Raw genomic sequence first — 18,510 nt, 5'->3', positions numbered from 1 at the left:
ATGGAGTAATAGAATTTAGATTTGTCCAACATAAAATAGTTAGGCTTCTTTGATCAAATGATTCAAAAACATAGGATATGAAAAACTGGGATTGAAATGCATGGCCTGTTGAATACACAAATAAAACACACAGGAGCCGGTTGAAAGAAATGTTTGGATGCTAGACGAGAAAAACACACTAATTTTGAGATTAGATGGTACTTAATTAATGACACATTTTACCATACCTAATACTCCACACGGAGAAAACGGAGTACCAGAAAAGGACATACTTGATTTTTCACATTTTCAGATTAATAATAAAAATGAAATCTATCTATCTCCCAGTGGAGGGCGCCCAGACAAAGTCCTTTGGTAGCAATACTACGATCCAAAGGGCATGTATATATTGGAGTTAATCCTTAGGACAAGAATCTTGTATTTTTACTCCAAAGTTCCCGTGATCCAAAGAGGACATTTAAAATCTACCGCAATGGTTTGTTCCTTTATCCCGTGACCACCAAATAAGTCCTAGGTTTCGCTCTTTCAACGTCTTCATTTTATTGGTTTCAAAAAAAATCGCGTGAAGTCGCGACCTACACGGACAGGGCGGTATACAACTGCAGCACTTGGTGACTTAAAAATGATAAAAACCTTTACACTCCTTACCGAGCTTTTGAATTCAAATATTTTATTTTGCTCTGTAAATACATTTACCGTGCCAGGAGGGACGCCGTTATCGGGCGGTAACCAAAAATATTACTGCTCGGTAACAAAAACCCTGATTGGCACATCACCTTTGCGTTATCAGTATGTGCAAGCATGTGTCATAAATAAATTTATTTACTTCTAAGAAAATTGGATTATGAATTCTTTGCTACTCCAACTGTTTTTGACTTTGTGCTAAGTCAATAGAATTAACCGATCAAATTTATTCCCCTAAAAAAAGGATCAAATTTACGGAAAAAATTATCTACTATATAAAGTAAGTATACTACGAAAATATATCTAGTAAAACTAATTTAAAGTTATACATATTGATATATGTTGTATTAAAATAAAACCCTTATATGAGCCGGGTCGTAAATCCTACGTGGCGACGACCAAGTCAACATTTCGCAAACACAAGTCAAGACGCCTACGTGGCACGGTCAGTCCCACGTGGCAAAAGAAGATTAGTCAAACTAGTCAAACCACTCATGCCATGGTCAAAGGGTCAAATGAGCTAGAGTGGAGGCAAAAAAGGTATGAGGAGGAGGCCCTTAGTGCATCGTGGACATGGACCAAGCCCCTCTTTTCCCCCATGGTGCACACAAAAGTTATGGACCAAAAGTACTACTTTTATCACTTTGCCCCCACTTTTCTCTCTCCCTCAAGGGTAGCCATGATCTTTTGTCATGGACCCCTAGGTTATAAATACGCTCCCACGGGGGCATGTATCATTCACTCTCTACTTGAATAAACTCAAGGGGAGAGGGCTGGAGCCTCTTGCAAAGAGCTCTAGTTTCGAGATCCGGGAAGACGCGTTCGGCCCGGACTCGAAGGTGAAGGGTTGGGTTTGAGTTCCAAGGGTATCCTAACCTCGATACTTGGAAAGACGCGTTCGGTCCAAGTACGAGGCGGCCCCGACGAACCTCTCGCCAAAAGGTGTCTTGGGAAGATCCGCTCGGCCCAAGCCCTTGGCTAACAACCCCCTCGAAGCCTTTCCTAACATAGGATTAAGTCGCACCCCTTGACGTGTTCAAAAAATATCGACGTGTCAACTTGTCCAAGTGTACGGCGACCTTCGCTATAAGGCCGGCATACACGCTCTACATTTATACCCGCATTTGTGCCATCGAGCATTGGCACCCCTTACTCTAATTGTTGTCGAGAACAACAACAGTGGCGCCGACCGTGGGAACCCTCGCCGCAATTGAAGATCTAATGGCCCCGACGAAGCCTACTTCATCGGGTCCCCAATTTGCCGCGAAGTCTACACGGTTGCAAACGAATAAAGCAAGAGCCTCGGGGACTCCCGAGGAAGAAGGAAACATCACCATTCTGGACGCCGCCGCAAGCATGGTCGCCCCGACGGAAGTCGCGGTCACCCCTCCACTACCGGCCGTCTCGGAAGGAACCGAGGTGCTCGAAACCGTCGTAGGCGGTCCCTCGACACTTACCAACGTAGTGGCAAGGATCGGCGAGCTGCCTACGGTTGCCGCCCCCACAGGGGATACGGAACTCGACATGCCTCGCTCGATGGGCTTCGCGCCACCTTCCCTACAACCGGTGGTAACCCTGCCCTCGGAACCTACAAGAGGAAACCATGTGGCGTCGGGAGGATCCGCGCCAGAAAACCAAGGAGTCCCGGCCTACGACCCCTTCAACCCGGGATTACCTCCACTGGCGCTCGCCGCGATCGCCCAAGGAGCTCCTTGGTATCATCCTTATTAGGGGCTTCCGTCGCAAGGTGCTCTCCAAATCGCACACCCTCAACATCAACCTCGCTTTGTGAATGCCCCGCAAACACCCCTTGCTCCCCCCGCCGGGGTCGAACAAGGGGCCCACCAGGTACCACCTCAAGCTGCGCCTCGCGAGGAACGAGACCCTAGCGTGCATGGAAACGAGCAAGTGGCGGAATCCGGAGCCCGTGCCGACGGTGAAAGGAATTCCCGTCGACGCTCTGACCCTCCAAGAAAACATCGAGATCATTCTCCAAGCGACCCCTCTAGCGACGAGGGAGGACCTCGCCATCGAAGGAACCAAAAGAATCGGCCGACTTGCAACCCGCTCACTCGGGAGATCCAAGACGTGCCTTTTCCGCCAAGGTTCAAGCCGCACACGATACGGCCGTACGACGGGGAGTCAAATCCTCTTCAATTCCTGGATGTCTACTCCACCGCCATACGGGCTGCCGGGGGAGGTCCCGTCGAGATGTGCAACCTCTTTCCGCTCGCGCTCACCGGAATGGCGCAAACTAGGTTTTACAACCTGCGGAGGAACTCCGTGCACTCATGGGAACGCCTCCAAGAGGTCTTCATCGCCAACTTTCAAGGAAACTTTAAGGAGCCCTTGTAGGCTCACGAGCTATACGCCGTGAAACAAAAGCCGGGGGAATCCCTCCGAAGCTTCTTCCATCACTTTGCGAAGTTGCGAAGCCAAATGGCCAACCTGCCGTCGACCACCATGATCGACGCATGCATGCAAGGTCTTCTCCAAGGAAAAGTGAATCGGGCCCTAAGTCGTAACCCACCGAAGACGACCGAAGAGCTTTATCGAATCTTGCAAGAATACGCCCGGGACGAAAACAGGGACATCACCAAGAAGGACGCGCCACGCACCGCTCCCGAAGGAACTCCCTCGTCCGACAAACCTCCTGCACCCGCTTCGTCTTCCAAGAAGAAGAGGAGGTGGGGGGGAAAAGGGCACCGGTGACCAAGTCCGGAAAATCTTCGCCGTCGAAGGGCAAGCACCACCTCAAAAGACTTGGCAAGCCAAGAAACCACCTCGTCTGACCGAGGGGGTGGATGAAAGGTGCCTCATCCACAACTCGGCAAGCCATAGCACCGAAGAGTGCAACACGCTCATCGCAGCCCGCGAAGAGTTCTAGGCACAAATGCAAGCCCAGCGCAAGGATGAGAAGACAGCCGAGGCTCCGCGCCCCGCCAACGTCCTTGTCGCTGACCCAGCACCCAAGGAAGACAACCTCCCATTCCAGGAACCAGCACATCACGTAGGAGTGATACTTGGGGGCTCCGCAACGGGACGAGGATCAAAGCGACAACGCAAGGAGTACGCTCGCAAACTCAATGTCGTGGGAACCTTCACCGCGACACCACCACCTAAGTGGGCGAGCGTGCCAATTGCCTTCACCGAAGAAGATGCTAAGGGGATACGCTTCCCACATGACGACGCCCTCTTTGTGACGGCGATCATCGCCAACTGTCAGCTCAAGAAGATTCTTGTGGATGGCGGAAGCTCCGCTGACATCCTATATTTGAGCACATTAAAGAAGCTGATGGAGCCACAGGGGGGATACAAGAACGGCTCGCTTCAACCATCCCTTTATCCCCTCACGGGTTTCGTACCAGGGAAGTCCATTCAGCCGCTCGGACAAATTGAGCTCCTCACGAGCTTCGGAGATGCCACAAATCATCAAACCGAGCTCGTACGCTTAGACGTGGTGGATATGGAGGCCTCCTTCAACGCCTTCCTCGGGAGGACGACGCTAAACCGTCTTTGCGCTGCCATCCACCACAATTTCTTGTGCATGAAGATCCCAGGCCCGAAAGGCGTGATAACGGTCTGCGGCGAGCAATCTTCCGACAGGAAGACACTTTACCGCCACGAGACCAAGTGTGCCGAAAAGGGAGAATCATCCAAGAGTATTAACTTGCTTTCGAGCACGGGAGCATCCGAAACCAATTCTCAGGAGCGCTACATCCCCAAGCCTCTCCCCGAGGGAGAACTCAAGAAAGTACGCATCTCCCAAGATGACGCCACGCGCACGGTGAAGATTGGAGCCGACATCCCGAGTAAACTCGAGGAAGAACTTGTCGGCCTACTCCGGAAGAATTCCGACCTCTTCACTTGGTCACCTTCCGAAATGGGAGGAGTCCCGCGTGATGTCATGGAACATCGCCTCGCCGTGAGATCCGACAAAGCTCCCGTGAAGCAGAAGCTTCGAAAACTCTCCACCGAGCGAAGCGAAGTCATCAAACAAGAAATCGCTAAACTCTCCGACGCCGGGCTTATCCGAGAAGTTTGGCATCCCGAGTGGCTAGCCAATCCTGTCTTGGTGAAAAAGGCCAACGACAAGTGGCCAATGTGTATCGACTTCACCGACCTGAACAAGGCATGCCCCAAGGATGACTACCCGCTCCCTCGAATCGACCAACTGGTCGACTCCACGGCGGGATGCGAGAGGTTGAGCTTCTTGGACGCCTATTCGGGATATCACCAAGTCCACATGGCCAAGGAAGACGAGGAAAAGACCGGCTTCATCACTCCCGTTGGCACCTTCTGCTATCGCAGAATGCCCTTTGGATTGAGGAACGCCGGCGCGACCTTCCAACGACTCGTCAGCCTCATCCTCAAAGAACAATTGGGGAGAAACGCCGAAGTATACGTGCATGACGCCGTCATCAAAAGTCAAATTACAGGAACTCATCCCAAGGACCTGCAAGAAACCTTCGACAATCTCCGCAAGTACGGCGTAAAGCTCAATCCGGAGAAGTGCGCATTCGGAGTTCGAGGAGGAAAACTCCTGGGCTTCCTTGTCTCTCAACGAGGGATCGAGGCTAACCCGGAGAAAATCCGGACCATCATGGAAATGGAGCCTCCTCGCTCCATCAAAGATGTGCAGCGCCTAGCAGGAAGAATGGCGGCCTTGGGACGATTCGTCGCCCGATCGGCCGAGAAGGGTCTTCCTTTTTTCAAAGCCTTCATAAGCCTCGACAACTTTGAGTGGACCAACGAAGCTCAAAGGGCCTTCGAAGAACTCAAGACCTATTTGTCGACCCCTCCGCTTCTCACGAGCCCAAAGCAGGGGGAGCCCTTGCTCCTGTACCTTGCCGCGACCCCGGTCGCCGTAAGCGCAGCACTCGTGAAGGAGGAAGACGGGTCACAACGCCCGGTATATTACGTGAGCGAAGTCTTGGGAGGAGCGAAGGGTCGATACACCCAGATCGAGAAGATCGCTTACGCGCTCCTCATGGCCTCTCGAAAACTCCGTAATTACTTCATGGGCCATACCGTCATGGTGCCAACCACTTTCCCACTCAAGGAAGTCTTCGGCAATAAGGAAGCCACCGGAAGAATCGCCAAGTGGGCAACGGAATTGGCCCCTTTCTCGCTAGAGCTCACGGCGAGAAAGGCCAGAAAATCCCAAGTCCTGGCTGACTTTGTGGCCGAGTGGCATGCTCCACTAGCCCCACCCGAAGAAATCACATCCAAAACCAAGCCCCCCGAACCACATTGGATAATGCGGTTCGATGGCTCCAATCGCCTCGACGGCGGCGAGGCCGGAGTCATACTCATCAGCCCCGAAGGAAAAATTCTGGAGTACGCCGCCCACCCGGACTTCAACGCCACCAACAATGTGGCAGAGTATGAGGCGCTACTTCTCGGACTTCGACTGGCCAAGGCCATGGGAGTCCGACGCCTTCTCATCAAAGGAGACTCCCAAATGGTGATAAACCAAATGGACAAGTCATATCAATGCCTTGATGAAAGGATGAAGAAATATATCGAAGAAGTTCGTAAGATGGAACGGTATTTCCTGGGTATGGATGCGCGACGCATTCCCCGACGAGAAAATCACCTGGCCAACAGGTTAGCCCGAACAGCCGGTTCCAAAGAATCGCTGCCACCCAACGCATTCTTCAAAGTGATTCACACCCCATCCATAAAGGAAGAAGCCGACGCCCTTGACGAAGCTTCAAAGACCAGCATGGTCATCAACTCTCCACCCTCTTGGATGACACCGATTATCCGCGCCTTGAAAGGCGAGGTGGACGAAGAAGCAGAAGGCCCGAGCACCAAAACTCTGCTCGCAAAAGCCAAGATGACGTCCTCCTCGACGGCATCCTATACAAGAAAGGGGCGGCCGCATTGCTTAAGTGCATCACTCCTGACCGGGGAGCCGAGCTCCTCTTGGAAATCCATTCAGGAATATGCGGCCAGCATCTCGCGCCAAGAGCCACCGCGGCGAAAGCCTTACGACAGGGATTCTATTGGCCCACCATGGTGCAAGACGCAATCACCATATTGCGGAAATGCGAAGCTTGCCAGAAAATGGCTAAGTCAATCCATGCGCCCGTGACTTCCCTGAAGAATATCCCGATAACATGGCCATTTGCACGCTGGGGAATGGACCTTCTCGGGCCTTTCCCCGCATGCAACGGGGGCTGCAAGTATCTCGTGGCGACGATTGATTACTTCTCCAAATGGATAGAGGCAGCGCCGCTCGGCAAGATCACGTCACAGGCCGTTCAAATTTTTTTCTGGGAGAATATCATATGCCGATATAGCGTCCCACGAGAGCTAACCGTGGACAATGGTCAAACAGTTTGACTGTGCGGAATTCATCAAATTCTGCGAATGCCTTGAGATCAAACTGCACTTCGCATCCGTTGCTTACCCAAAGAGCAACGGCGCCTGCGGAAGGGCAAATGGACTAATTCTCCAAGGACTCCGCCGAAGGGTAGAGAACACGGTTAGCAAAGTAAGGGGAGCATGGGGAGATGAACTCGCTAGCGTGGTTTGGGGCATACGCACCTCCGTAAGCTATTCCACGGGCCGAACACCATTCTCTTTGGTGTATGGAGCCGAAGCAGTTCTTCCCGCCGAGGTCGAGTTCCGCTCACCTCGGGTCGAAAGGCTCCAAGAAGCCACTCCAATGGCCTTCATCGAAAACGAAGAGCACCACAAAACAGCCATCGATCTTGTGGAAGAAGCTCGTGACAAAGCCCTCATGAGGCACGCCGTTTACGAGCAAAGCGCCGCACGCTTCTACAACCCAAGAGTGCGGGAACGAGCCTTCTCCCAAGGAGATCTCGTGCTGAAAAAAAATGTCAACCCAAAGCTCCAGCGCAAACTCGACCCTAAATGGGAAGGACCATACCTCATCACCGCAATATTGGAAAATGGTGCATGAAAGGGCAAGATCTTGTCCATGCCTAGAACGGCAACAAGGTCTGGCGTTTCTACGCTTAAGAAGAACCTTCAAGGGCAATCCTTGCCGCTCCCAAAGGAGACCATCAGCGTCCAATCAGCCTCTTCCCTACGAAACTTCGAGGGATCATAAACGCCAACGAGGCCACGTCTACATAAGGCTTGTAAGTGCCCATCAGGCGATACGTTAAGACAAGAAAGCAAGGATCAATAAAAACAAGTCCTTGAGGAAAAAATAAGAGTGACACAAGATACTCACACGACTCATCGTTGTAGAAGAGCCGCTGCCCCTGTGCCGCTCGTCGAGGAATGCGAAAAGGCTGCGCCGTGACGGCTCGGATAGGCTCCACCTCTATCCACTTCGAGAACTTGTCGATGGCCACGAGCAAGTACACGTAGCCGCCAACTGCTCTCGGCAGCTTGCCGACGATGCCCAGGCCCCATACCGCGAACGGCCACGAGGACGGGATGACTTGCAGGGCTTGCACTGGTTGGTTGCTCTTCTTGACGTGAAACTGGCATGCTTCACAGGTCTTGACTAATTGTTCGGCATCGGCTAGTGCTGTCAGCCAGTAGAAGCCATGCCGGAACGCTTTCCCAGCTAGTGCCCTGGAGGCCACATGGTGTGAGCATGTGCCTCGATGTATATCTTCCAGCAATGCACGCCCTTCCTCTTGGGGCACGCAGAGGAGCATGACTTCGTTAGGATGCCTCCGGTAGAGTTCTCCGTCCACCAGGGCATAAATCTTAGCTTGCCGGGCTACTCGCTCCGCGGCAACATCTTCTTCCGGGAGGGTCCCATCCCTGAGGTAGCGAATAATATCTGTCCCCCAGGGTGGTGGCTCCCGGCTAGTATATGCCACCAACTTGGCGGCATAGTCCCCTACAGCTGCAGGGTCACCTTGAGTTGCCGGAGGGGCTTCCCCGGCAACTGTCTTGGGGTTGACAGAGGGCTTCGATAGCCTCTGCACGAACACCCCAGGAGGCACCTTGCTGCGTTCCGCTGCCCACTTGGACAGTTCATCCGCAACAAAGTTGTCCTTGCGCTTTACGTGCTCAAATCGAAGTCCTTTGAACTTGGACTCCCATTTTCGCACTTCCTCCACGTACGCTACCATCTGGGGGCAGCCGTAGTCCTTGTTTACCTGGTTGATCACGAGTTGGGAGTTTCCGCGAACAACCAAGCGCTTGATGTCGAGGGCGATTGCCGCGCGTGGCCCGGTAAGTAGTCCCTCGTACTCTGCCGCGTTGTTGGTGGAGTTGGCGAAGTCGAGCTGTATCACAAACTTGAGCTGGTCTCTAGTGGGCGACTCGATCACCACTCCGGCACCGGCGCCCTGCAAGCAGAAGGTGCCGTCGAAGTACATGACCCAGTACCCTTCGTCCAATCTGCCGGGAAGGCTCGCTTCCGGCTCTTCTTCCTCTATGCTTGTCGATGTCCACTCCGTGATGAAGTCAGCGAGAGCGGTGCTCTTGATGCTCTTGGTGTTTGCGAAATGCAACCCGAACTCCGCCAGCTCGATTCTCCACTCCGCCACCCTTCCGGTGGCTTCACGGTTGGTGAGGGCCCTCTCCAAGCAGAACCCCGACACCACCGTGATGCCGTGCGCCTGAAAGTAATGGCGCGGCTTCCTTGAAGCGAGTAGGATCCCAAGCAGAAGCTTCTGGACCTGCGGGTACCGTACCCGGGCATCGCGCAGCACCGTGCTAACGAAGTACACGGGATACTGCACTAGCCGCTTGCGGGGGGCAGCCTGCGTGGGCTGCCCCTCGGGTCCAGGGGCAGAGGAGGTAGCCGGGGGTTCCTTAGGCTCGCCGGGAGCCCCCGGCCCTTCCGTCTCAGCCCCCGGGACTTGCTCTTCCCTCTCGGCAACGAGCACGGAGCTCACTACCTGGTCCGTCGCTGCTAGGTACAGCAGCAACGGCTCGCCCGGCTTGGGGGCGACGAGAACCGGCGGCGACTTCAGGTACCTCTTCAAGTCCTAGAACGCCGCTTCCGCCTTGGGGGTCCAATTGATTGGACCCTTCTTCTTCATCACCTTGAAGAAAGGCAGGGCTCACTCGCCCAGCCTCGAGACGAAACGCCCAAGCGCCGCAACGCACCCGTTGAGGCGCTGGATGTCTCTAACCTTGCGGGGTGCCTCCATTTTCTCGATCGCCTCGATCTTCTGTGGGTTGGCTTCGATTCCCCTGTGAGAGACCAAGAAGCGCAGCAAGTGTCCCGAGTCCACACCGAACGTGCACTTCTCGGGGTTAAGCTTGTGCCTGATCCTTCAGAGGTTGTCAAACGTCTCCTGCAGGTCGCTGACGAGCGAGTCCCTACGATATCGTCCATGTAGGCCTCGATGTTCCGGCCTAGCTAGGGTCCCAGACACTCGTGCAAGGCGCGCTAAAATGTCGAGCCCGCGTTCTTCGACCCGAAAGGCATGCACGTGTAACAGTAGCAGCCAACCGGGGTGATAAACGCTCTTTTCTCCTCGTCTTGGACTGCCATCTTGATTTGATGGTAGCCGGAGAAAGCATCTAGAAAGCACAAACACTCACAACCTGCTGTAGAATCTACTATTTGATCGATACGGGGTACAGGGAAAGGGTCCTTAGGACATGCAGGGTTAAGATCAGTAAAATCTACACACATGCGCAATTTATTTCCAGCTTTAGGGACTACAACAGGGTTTGCTAACCAAGTAGGGTACAACACTTCCCTGATTGCCCTGGCGTTCTTGAGCTTCTCCACTTCCTGCTGGATGATGTCCTTGCGTTCTTGTGCTTGCCGGCGAACCTTTTGCTTGACGGGCCGCGCGTCTAGCCGCACCGCCATCCGATGCTCGATCACTTCCCTAGGGACTCCGGGAAGATCTGACTGCTCCCAAGCGAACATGTCAGAGTTCTCCCGGAGGAAGGCGACGAGGGCGCTTTCCTATTTGTCGTCGAGGCTTGCACCGATGGAGACAGTGCGTGCCTCGTTGCCGGCATGCAGGGGCACCTTCTTGATCTTGGTGCCCTCCTCCTTCATCTTCGTGCCCTTGCTTACGCGCGGGCTGGAGCTGGAGCTGCCCCTGGCATCCTGCCTGCGAGTGGCTCACGCCTTCTTCTGTGCGGGTTGTTCATCCGCAAGTGGATCCTCGTTCCCGGCCACGTCGTAGTCGCCGGGATCCGCCACTGCGGAGGTCTTCACGGCCTCGTCCACACACCAAGCAGCATCCTATAGGTCCCACTTGATGGAGAGAATGCCGTAAGTTGACGGCATCTTCATCACGCCATAGGCGCAATGCGTTGCCGCCATGAACTTGATCAGCGCTGGCCGACGAATGATCCCGTTGTACGGCAACAGGGTGTGAGCCACATCGAAAATTATGTGCTCAGTCCGGAACGCTTCCCGGGAAGCGAAGGTCACTGGGAGCGTGATTCGCCCCATGGGCTGCACCACTCCGGGGTTGATCCCCCGGAACGGGTCGGTGGGCTTCATCTGCTCCAGGGGCAGCTGATGCTTCTCCACCAGCTTGGCGGACAGCAAGTTGAGGCTTGCCTCGCTGTCCGCCAGTACCTTGGTCACCATCACATTGTTCATGATCGACGACACCACGAGGGGGAGCACCCCTGAACCCAAGGGAAGGATTGGATGATCGTCCGAGTTGAAGGTGATCGGCACATGCGACCACCTCAACGGCTGCTGCGCCTCCACGCTGGGGAGGAGGGCGCAGACCTCACACGTGAGCCGCTTCACGGCAACGTGAGACGTGAGAGCATATGCTCCCCCGTGGATGCAGGCGACGTCGCGAGGCTCCTGGAAGCCAGGCTCGTCAGCGTCGCTGTAGACATCCTCGCGCTGCTCAGCACGAGGCTTGTCGCGTCCCTGGGGAGGCCGGTCCCGTTGATCCTTTCAAGACCATCGGGAACAAGTTGGCCCTGACCTTGTCGTCGGCACCAATGGCGTGCATGCCCAACGTGTAGGTCAGGAGGAAATCCTTGGGATTAACGGTCCCGTCGTACGTCCTGAGCGTCGGCGCTCGGAACTTGCGGGGCCATGTCACCCGGCGCAGCTCGCGAGTAAACGCGGCACAGCCGTCCTCGGCGCCCATGGCAGCATCCTCCTGCTCCACTAGGCGCGGGCGGTCTGCTTCACACCGGCGCCGGCGCTCAGGATGCCTCATGCGTCATCCCGTGTAACGGTCAGTGATGAATCCGAGGACCCCACGGGATCCTCGCCTCCTTGCCTTCCCGGCGTGGGAGGGTGTTCTCCATATCCCGAGACGCGGGGCGCGTCTCCGTGTCCTGGGTTCTGCCCCCGGCCTAAACTAGCCGGAGCGCGCTCGCCTTGCGGCGGCTGGGCGGCGAGTGCGAAGAGCGCATCTAGCTCCGCCCTTCATGCTTCATGCGCCGGCGTGCCTTGCGGTGGCTCGTAGCGCACCATGACACGCGCGGCTATAAAGGCTGCCACCGGGGTCTGGGCGGGAGGCTGCCGATTCTCCGACCGGCTGCCCTCCACCCTATCACCCGGTGCCCTCGGATGTGTGGGGCGAGACTCCGTCGGCGTCGCTCGTGACACACTGTGCTCATGGCGCAGCTGGCGCTGCGCGTCTTCGACCTGCGAGTGGACTCGCTGGCTGGCGCGCGTGGCGTTGTGGCCGCTCACGCGGCTGGCTCCGGCGCTGGGAGGCGCAGGCCCCCTCAGCCGGTTGTTTGCCAACGGTCGAGGAGGTGGAGGCGGCAGCTGCGACTGCTGCTGCTGCCGTGGAGGGGACCCCTGGTCCCCTTGTGCTTGGGACGCGCGCGCAGCATCATGGGACCGAGTGCGCATGGCGAGAGTGTCGCGCAAGTTAACCCGGGGTTCGTCTGCCTTCTTGGGCGGCATGGCGAACTAGCTGTTGAAGACGTCGTAGATGAAGAAGCCAGTGTTGATGATGATGACGCCGGCGGTCACCCAAAGCTCTCTGCACGCCCCCCCTACCTGGCACGCCAGATGTCGGAGCACGGTCTCCGGCACCGGGGATGCCGAGCACCCCCTTTTAAGTTCGGTGGAGCGAGGTGATCGCTCCAGCGATCGCCGGCGTGGCGATAGACACGAAGTGTAGACATAAGAGTTTACCCAGGTTCGGGCCACCCGGAGGTGTAATACCCTACGTCCTGCTTTTTGTTGTATTCACAAGTTTGAGTGCGTTCAGATCACCCAGGGAGTTCCCGGGTTGGCTACTTAGGTGAACGTTGTGCTAAGTTCTAATAACTGGGGTTGGAACCCTTTGACCGGTGGCATTGGTCCTGCTTTTATAGACAAGAGGATACCATAGGTGGCTAAGCATGCAGCACGACACGTTTCCCGGACGCGTGTCACGGCTACACGAGATACACTTTGGTTGATCTACGCTGGGCGCCATGCAGCGCGCTGTCTACTGTACACGGTAGAAAAAACGGTTCGTAGGATAGTCACCCTAGCCTTGCTTAGCAAGCCTAGGCCCACCGATAAGACTCCTGTCGGTGCATTAAATGCACTGCGCCCGCCGTCTTGTCCTGTCTTCACTGTTCTGTGGGTCCCGCCTGCATGCCTGAGTGCGGGTTGCTGGGGTGCACCTTCCCGGCTAGCGCACTCAGCTGGTTGCCGGGAGGCATTCCTTCAGCTTCCCCGGACCGGGGTCCCCGGGGGCATCTTGTACTCGGCCCTCAGCTTTAACTTCACCAAAGGCCGCCTCCTCAAGGCAGACCTCCCGGACTCGTCGCTTCCTGGGAGGCCTTCCTGACGGGGCTTCGTCACTGGCGACCCACGCGTCCCGTATCAGTGGGACCCCGTGGGCCACTAGTACGACAGTATCATTACAATCTATCTCTATCTCTACCTAATAATAAAAGCAGCAATGCTTCCTTGGTCGTCGTCCGTCGGTGAACTTTGCAACTTGGCCCCTCAGTTTTTTGTTAATTCAACCCATGGTGCAAATTCCGGACGGGACTGAGTTTATTTTGCAAAATTTGGGCTATTCTGCAATTTTGCGTCTCCTTTCTCAGATCTCTCCCCGACATGCATCTCAGCCTGCATCCCGCTAGGTTGGGATGCCAGAAACGGAGAAACCGAAGACAAGGTCTCGCTGTGCCCTCGCCACGGCTGACGTTGTTATGACAAATCGGGTCCTCACCTTAATAATACCCATTACGGCCCAGCTGGGGGCCCATGTAGAAGCCTACTACAATATCAGGAGTCCAAATGTCTAATCTTGCGACTCAAGATTAGGAAGTTAAAATAAGGTTTATCTCTCTGTTGTAACTGACTTGGATCCACCTGAGACCTAGCCTCCTGCATATATAAAGGACTAGGAGGGAAACCAAGGAGGAAAAGCCGCCCCAGACGCACTCACCAGATCCAATATGAGTACCGTAGCCTCTACGACAATCTCTCTAATCCGATCAATACGATCTCCGACGAGCAGGAAGTAGGTACTACCTCATCAAGGGCCCCGAACCTGGGTAAATCTTTGCCTCCCCTTGCTTGTCAGCCGACGGGTTCGCCAACACACACGCTTAGTTTTCTTTGATACAAGCCCTCCGATATGGGCATTGTCGAAGTCACCCCTTAATGCTAGGTCCGTAATAAAAACTTTTGATTAAATATAAGTGGTGAATAGAACATCATATGTGCAGACAACACACATGCCACGCTTGACGTACACTCAAGAAGAAAATGACACTTTGATTAATACCCATTGTTCCGTTCATTTCGACTAAATTCCAAATTTATGTTGTTGTTTTTTATAAACGTGAATTTTCATGTGCACATGTTTAAGAGGGCGTGGCAACACACAGGCACTGTACTAGTCATATACTAAAAGCAATAAATATGAGGGATACCGAGTGAGGCTCCACGTTGATCCACATCACCTAAGTTTTTCTGCCCATTGGATCTTCATCTAACAGTTCAAATTTAATGAGGGGGTATGTTTGATGGGCAATTTTTAAACATTAAAGTGGTTTGAGGCCCAAGTAAGACCAGTTTCTAGAATTAGCGATAATTAGAGGTATATCTGATGGGCTATAATAAATATTAAAATGATTTCAGGCCCAAATAGGCGCAATATGTAATAATCGGTGGTAGCTAAGTTAAATTTGTTTTTTATGGTGCCAAACGTAACATACTCTGTTACACGATGAGATTTCAACATTATTTTTCAATTTTTTCTTCACAGGTTATGAAAATATGAAATAATAGTCTATTATATACTGAAAGCAATACGAGGGGTACCGAGGGGAGGCTCCACATTGATCCACACCACCTCAATTATTCTGGACGTTGGATCTTACATCGAACGGTTCAGATTTAATGAGGGGGTATGTTTAATAGGCTATCTCTAAACATTAAAGCGGTTTCATGCCAAGTAGGCCCATTTTGTAGAATTAGCGATAATAAAAGCTACATCTGATGGGCTATGATAGACATTAAAATGATTTCAGGCCCAAATAGGCCCAACATGTTATAATCGGTGGTAATTAAGTTAAATTTGTTTTGTATGGTGCCAAACGTAACATACTTTGTTACACGATGACATTTCAACATTATTTTTCATTCTTTCAGGTCACGAAAAACGGTGATCCACATCACCCTAATTATTCTGGCTGTTGGATCTTACATCTAGCAGCTCAGATTTAATGAGGGGGTATGTTTGATGGGCTATCTCTAAACATTAAAGTGGTTTCAAGCCCAAGTAACCTCAGTTTGTCGAGTTAGCGATAACTAGAGGTATATCTGATGTGCTATAATAAACATTAAAATGATTTCAGGCCCAAATAGGCCCAATATGTTATAATCGGTGGTAATTAAGTTAAATTTGTTTCTTATGGTGACAAATAACATACTCTGTTACACGACGACATTTCAAATTGTTTTTCTTCACAGGTCATGTAAATATTAAATAATAAATTAAGTCTATTAGTCATAATCTATATCTATATTTTTTTCAAGAATAAGATATTAACGTGTATTTGAAGATTTATAACTCTACATGTCAACATGCGTCCCTAATTTCAAGACCAGCTACTAATTAACATCAAATATGAATAAATGATTTGCTACGAAGCAAACACTTTTGACGTACGCATGATCTATCAATGCAAACAAATTGATTTGTCAGTTTTCTCATATGAACTTTAGTTTTGTGTACGGATGGGTTATAACGTGTAATTATTTGTATGAGAGAAAGACCAGAGATTCATATGTGTTCTGAACTTTAATTAGGTAATATCAACTACTCTGACTCATGTCATCCGAATTATGTAAATCATTATATAATAAAAGAACAATACGAGATTGTAGAGAGAAAACACCACGTTAATCCACATGATCATCTGAATTATATATAAACTATTATGTTTGATATTTAACGGTCAAGATTTAATGAGGATGATATTTGATGGATTATCAATAAGACATCAAAGTATTTTAAGACCTACATAGACCAAATATTATAGTTAGTTGTAGCACAATACTTTTTGTTTATGGTGCCAAACAAAAAATGCAAACACCGTTGGGCAATGAATATGTTATGACCTCTCAGCTTTATTTTCTCTTCTTTTTATTCATGAATTTTTCAAAGACGAGTTATTGATGGTGTTTGGAAAAATATAACTCTGCATACCAATATAATGTTAGTAAGATAATTGTGGGATACACAGGACCTATACGAGTCCTCACAATCTATAATTTTGCAAAAATGAGTTACTGATAGTATTTGAAAATTATTACTCTATATATACCATTTTGTTATTGCTAAGAAAAATCTGAGTTACATTGCATGTGTGGTCTCAAATTTTACTCTGACTACTAATTTAACATCATGTACGAGCTAATGGTCGGCTAGCGAAACAAACAATTTTTTATGTAATATTGCTATAAAGTACCGTAGAAAACAAATAGTTAGCTCAAATGATTTAAACTTTAATCCGAGTATCGATAAAGCAATCAAGTAAAAGCTTTATGATTACTATCACGGACATTCAACCTACTAACATAATTAACTATCACGATTAGCCATGCAAACAACCAATCCATCAATTTCACGTTTGAATTTGAATTTTGTTACAAATGTGATGTACGTGACATATGATCAAATATCTTAGGTAAAGGCCAGCGGTCAATAGGTGTCTGAACTTCAATTACCTATAGTAAGTTATATAACATACAAAAATCAATCAGTCTAATGCAAAAGTTGATCAACCACACCACACGCGGTCTAATATTTAGTTCCATATATATTTTAATATAAAGTCAATTACGAACATCGTACTTCTAGGGGTCGTAAGATTAATTAGTTCAACGTTTCTATGTATATCTGGGTTGATTACTCATCTGTTCCTGCGACATTATCGTATAAATAATAAATAATACGCATATTTAGTTAGAACATTAAGATGATTAAAAATGTTTCCGGCACAATTGACTGCCAATAGTAACAAAATGGAAAACGGACATATGAGACAGAGTATTAGAGTATTAGTTGCAGGAAGGATATGGATCGGCAAACAGCCATTTTGACCGTTGGAAAATCTCGTGTTCGATGAAATAATAGTACAGTACTAGACTTGTTCAGCACAGATTCGATTCATTGCCCAGTTGACCTTAATTGACCTTCTTGCAGTCCAACCTGACTTCCGTGGGCGTGTCCGCCGACGGCATGAGTCCCCCCATCCTGACCATCGCCTTCGCAAAGTCAGCCGCGAACATGGCGCCATTGCCGCTGTACCTCCTCACGAGCGCGTCCTGCGACCCGCCGTTGAAGAGCTCCTGGTCCGAGTGGAACAGGCCCTGCTTGCTCATCAGGTTCTGGTAGTAGTAGTTGTCGAACACGTCCGGGGACGTCACGTCGATGGGCGCGAGCGTGCCGTCGCCGCCGGTCCCGGACGCCTGGGGGCACGTCTGCTGCCGGAGCGCCGCGAAGGAGCCGTTGATGTTGGCGTCGTTGTAGATACGGTCGCGGAAGGTGGTGCACCGGGCCTGCCCGATCGTGTGCGCGCCGGACAGCGCCGTCATGTCCCGCGCCGAGAGCCCCTTGTTGCCGAATACGGTGATGAGCGTTGCGAGGCTGGACCCTGGACTCGGGAGATTGGAGTTAGCCGCGCTCTGGCTCGCGTTCCGCGCGTCGCGCCGGCCCAGCTGCACCGTCCACGTCGGCCCTCCCAGCTGCAGTTCATTCTCAACACCAATCAGTAAGTTCCAAAAATGTTGCATTACAATTTACATTGGCGCAACGCCGCATGGATTAAATGGTTCTATCTGTACCAGGTTAACGCCGTCCCGTGCGGCAAGAGCGACGATGTCAGCGCAGGAGACCGTGGCGCTGCAAGAAGCCTCGACCTGGGCCTTGATTGCGTCGATGACCTCGTACCCGCGCACCGAGTTAGCGTTCGGTCCGGCATTCTTCTCGCCGGTCAAGTCCGCGGTGTCGTCAAGCAAGATCGACGCGTCGCAGCCCTGCACGGAATAAAAAATTTAATCCAACACAAACGTTACATCGATACAAGAGCAAGCAGAAATCTTTCAAGTATACAGAGATCGATACACTAATTGCAAACGAAAAAATGACACCTGCGTCTCACATTGACGAAGCAGTCGTGGAAGAACATCCGGAGGATAGATGCGCCCATCCGCGGCTCGGCCGCGACGGCCTCCACCATCGCTAACCGCACAATGCTCTGCAAGTTCGGGCACTTCCTGTCGTAGAACCTCGTTGACAGCTTCCCACCTGCAGCGCCAGCGAAAAGCGGGGCCAACACGACGGCAGCCATGAGCAAGCACGTTACTGCATTGGCCATAGCTACCAGCTAGATCTCACAAGAACGATGGAGTGAAAGGCAGTAGCACTAGCTAGACTGTTGTCTGCTGGTTGATGAGAAGGCAAG

At 51.7% G+C, this 18,510-nt stretch overlaps 1 protein-coding gene across 1 annotated transcript; it reads right to left on the bottom strand.

The window, feature by feature from the left end:
* Positions 1-17,061: 17,061 nt before the first annotated feature.
* LOC106865910 (peroxidase P7) lies at positions 17,062-18,510 on the bottom strand. The gene is made up of 3 exons (XM_014897666.2): positions 18,208-18,510; positions 17,891-18,082; positions 17,062-17,791 (listed from the first exon to the last, which is right to left on the bottom strand). Exons 1-3 carry the CDS (start codon positions 18,421-18,423, stop codon positions 17,231-17,233), a joined length of 969 nt encoding a protein of 322 aa, XP_014753152.1. The 5' UTR covers positions 18,424-18,510; the 3' UTR covers positions 17,062-17,230.

The sequence above is a fragment of the Brachypodium distachyon genome, chromosome 1 (assembly GCF_000005505.3).
Source record: "Brachypodium distachyon strain Bd21 chromosome 1, Brachypodium_distachyon_v3.0, whole genome shotgun sequence".
Lineage (NCBI taxonomy): Eukaryota > Viridiplantae > Streptophyta > Magnoliopsida > Poales > Poaceae > Brachypodium > Brachypodium distachyon.
Note: the sequence above shows the minus strand (reverse complement) of the source record. Positions and strands in the feature narration are given on the sequence as shown.